General features: G+C 38.5%; 1 protein-coding gene across 1 annotated transcript; it reads left to right on the forward strand.

Moving 5' to 3' along the window:
• Nucleotides 1-2,850: 2,850 nt before the first annotated feature.
• Nucleotides 2,851-4,131, forward strand: LOC111140497 (protocadherin beta-17-like; the record flags this gene model as incomplete). The annotated part of the gene is made up of 1 exon (XM_022492737.1): nt 2,851-4,131. A coding segment is annotated over exon 1 (1,281 nt), but the record flags the coding sequence as incomplete, so codon positions are not given.
• Nucleotides 4,132-4,136: the final 5 nt, after the last annotated feature.

Genomic DNA, 4,136 nt, shown 5'->3' on the forward strand with positions numbered 1-4,136 from the left:
CTGAGGGGAGGCTCTGGAACCGGTGAATTCAAGTTCCTCAAGCCCATCATCCCCAACTTCCCTCCCCAGGGCAAGGAAATGGAGGAAAACCCCACGGTTCGGGATAGTTTCCTATTCAGTTAAGTATTGGATTATCCTATTAAGCCCTACTTAGTAAGTTTGAAAATCTCTTTTAACTTAGTTACATGTTATGATAGTCTGTTCTTTAATTATTTTACTACACTTTAAGTTGAAAAAAATCAGATACTCGTTTTACACAGTGCTTTCCCTATATCATGCTTAGTAGATTTGTGTTACTGTCAACTATATTTGAGAATCTGAATAAAAAGTAAATTTTATTTGCATAATTTAAAAATTTTGAAATTCAATCATCTATCCATTTTAAGAAAAATTGTAATACAAAGCCCTTAAGTAAGATTGTGTATCTAACTATTGGTGACAACTGTCATGACTATTACTATGAAGGGAAATTCTTAAAGTGTGAGTGTTTTGGGGTGCCTGGCTATCTCAGTTGGTAGAGAATGTGACTCTTGATCTCACTGGTGAATTCAAGCCCCATACTGGGCATACAGCCTACTAAAAAGAAAAAAAAAGAATAAAATGGGAGTGTTTGATATTATGTAATCTGCAGTGTAAGTCTCATTTTGGGGGAATGGCTACAATGTGAATAGTTAAAGATAAATACTAAAGAAGGCTAAATGCTAACATAACCATTTATATGTATGTGTATTTCAATATACTACAGTAGTCAATACATTTTTCTATACATATAAACTTTGCAAAATGTCAATAAATTAAAATCCAGTTTGTGAGCTTCATGTAAGTGTATGATAGTATTTTTAATAATTCCAAGCCAAATATAAATGCATAATATTTGATGAATGTTATTAATATTCCAACTGTGAATTTTAAAAATTATTTTCAAGGAATACAGAAAAATGTTAATATTCTCTTCACAATGCAGTACCTTTGGTTAATAAGTGAAATTAAATATCATTCTTTTACTTTCTTTCTAAACAAACTACCCTTCACACACCATAAACTCTAATACAGAATATAAAATGTTGAGAGTACATTTTATCTCCTTGTCTTTGTCTACCAATCTGAAAATTCAAATGTATCTTTTTAAAGATTTTATTTATTTGAGAGGGAGAGAGAGCACAAGCAGTGGGGAGTGGTAGGCAGAGGGAGAGAGAGAAGCAACAAGAGGGAAAGGGAGAAGTAGGCTATAGGTTTTGATCCCAGGACCCTGGGATTGGGACCTGAGTTGAAGGCAGACACTTAACCGACTGAGCCACCCAGGTATCCTAAAAATGCATTATTTAATAAAATCCAAATTATTTTTTTCAAACTCTTCCTCCTAGTTTCTCAAGCTTTTACATGTGTGATATCTGCCAAGAACTATGTAAGTAATTAATGGCAGGTTATTAGGTAACATCATAAATAAAGTGTTGTATAAGTATCAACTAAATTAATCATAAAATCATTCACTTTCACAGTTTAGGTTATATTTGTCTTGTGTTGGTTTTATTTGTAGTACTTTAAGAAAAATTTCTCCTTTCAACTCTCCATCAGTTGGGCAATTTATAATAAACTGATAGCAGAGTGAATATTTTATTTTTATCCTTCATTAAAATGGAACCAGGCTTAACTAAATTATATTTGGCTGAGGTTTGTGTCCAAATAAGTGAACTGTCATAAATGATTACCAGTGGGTATAATGAGTAGAGGGGACACTTACTTACTGTTTTTTATTCTTAGATACCCCTCCCCCCCACCTTGGAAAAGCATTCTTCTTTGGGGGAAACTAATTTTCCTGCTATTGTCATTGCAACCACTTGACTTCAGTCGGTTCTGTGGTGTTTTTCAATATATCCATTTCCACAGTGCCAGGAGATGTACACTGGGATGGGCCACTGTCCAATGTTGAGAGGTAGAACCCTTCCCGAGAAAGTACATCTTTGGGCCCATTTTTTATCTCTTACATGTTTGTAGAAAAGACACTGTCTGAATTCTGAAATTACACTGATTTCTAACAAACAAATGGCCATTTCCTCTTAGTCTTACTGAGCATGGTACAGAGTGAATTTATGAAGAAAAAATTGCCAAGGCTATTTAGCCCAGAGACAAAAAAATCACATTTTAAGTTTTTTTCAGAAGTTACAGGCACGTTGCAATTTGGGAGTAGAAAGTGGATTTTAAAATTCTTAACTTCTAACACAGTACAGCAAATTAGTATTTTTGTAATTCAGTGTAGGGACCCAAGAGCAAGAATTTTGTGTTTAACTTACCATTTTATCTCCAGAAGCTGGAAAAATGCCTGCATAGAGAAATACTGGTTAAATGAATAAATGAATTTGTCTTGGACAGAGTTTTATATACTGAACTTGTACCTTTAAGGAAGATGAATATAGATACGGATAGGTAAGTATTACTGTTGCTCTCACAAATATTGTTAGTTACCTGAAGAATACTGCACAATGGGGTGGAAGGGAGTTTACAATCCAAAAGGCTTCCTATTTGTTTTAACTGTTGCTTGATGCTTTTTAATGAAAACCAAAACCCCCAACCAAAAAAAACAAAAACTGAAGTTGTAAGGCAGGACGCTTGGTGGCGCTGCAGGCTAAGAAAGTGAAAAACTATCTCTGCAGACTTGGTAAAGGCGGTTTCTAGCTACTTGAAAAGGAAACGTTTTACACTCTTGGGGGATAGTAGGTTACAGGGAGGCTGCTATCCCCATGTCTGTCAATGTTAGGAGCTAACTCAAGATTATTGAATTAAGATAGCAGAGTTGGCTGCACAGTAATTATTTTGTGATTAAATACTGCATCTTTTGGACCCCGAGGAACAATGGAGTCACCGCTACCCAAAGCGCCACAGAAAAGGCAAGTGACCGCCATTATTATCCTAATACTGTTAATACTGTGGGAAGTGGGGAGTACGACCATTAAGTATTCGGTTCTAGAGGAGAGGGAAAGCGGCTCCTTTGTGACCAACCTCGCAAAAGATCTGGGGCTTGGGTTAGGGGAGCTGGCCGTGCGGGGTGCTCGAATTCTTTCCAAAGGGAATCAACAGTATTTGCAGCTGGAGCAGAAGAGTGGGAATTTGCTGTTAAAAGAAAAATTGGACCGGGAAGAGTTGTGCGGTGACACAGATCCATGTGTACTGCATTTCCAGGTGTTACTAAAAAGCCCAGTGCAGTTTATTCAAGGTGAACTACAGCTACAAGATGTAAATGACCATGCTCCAGAATTCCTGGAAAATGAAATCCTCCTGAAAATCTCAGAAAGCAGTCATCCAGGGACTGCATTTCCTTTGAAAATAGCTCAAGATTTAGACGTGGGCAGTAACACAGTTCAGAACTACACCATTAGCACCAACTCCCATTTTCACCTTTTCACTCGAAATCACAGCGATGGCAGGAGATACCCTGAGCTGGTGCTGGACAAAGCGCTGGACCGGGAGGAGCAGTCAGAGCTCAGGTTAACGCTCACGGCCCTGGATGGTGGGTCACCGCCTAGGACTGGGACTTCTCAGGTTCTCATCTTAATCTTGGACATAAATGATAATGCTCCTGAATTTGCCCAGCTGCTCTATGAGGTGCAAATGCCAGAAAACAGCCCTATAGGCTCCCTTGTCATCACTGTGACTGCTAGAGATTTAGATGCTGGGACCCACGGAGAACTCTCCTACTCATTTTTCCAATCCTCAAATCAAGTGATTCAGGCCTTTGAAATAAACTCAGTCACAGGGGAAATTCGATTAAAAAAAATGTTGGATTTTGAAGAAATTCAATCTTATCGTATGGAAATTGAGGCCTCAGATGGCGGGGGACTATCAGGAAAATGCTCTATAGCCGTAGAAGTGATGGATGTAAACGACAACACTCCGGAACTGACTATGTCAGTATTCACCAGTGATATCCCGGAAAACACCCCTGACACGGTGGTGGCAATTTTTGGAATTTCAGATCCAGACTCCGGGGAAAATGGCAAAACGAAGTGTTCCATCCAAGACCATCTCCCCTTCCTTCTGAAACTTACTGTAGAAAATTTCTACACCTTAGTAACTGAAGGAGCGCTGGACAGAGAGAGCCAGGCCGAGTACAACATCACCATCACCGTCACCGACCTGGG

Source organism: Enhydra lutris, unplaced genomic scaffold (genome assembly GCF_002288905.1).
Source record: "Enhydra lutris kenyoni isolate GAN:26980312 unplaced genomic scaffold, ASM228890v2 scaffoldscaffold1958, whole genome shotgun sequence".
In the NCBI taxonomy this organism is placed as follows: domain Eukaryota; kingdom Metazoa; phylum Chordata; class Mammalia; order Carnivora; family Mustelidae; genus Enhydra; species Enhydra lutris.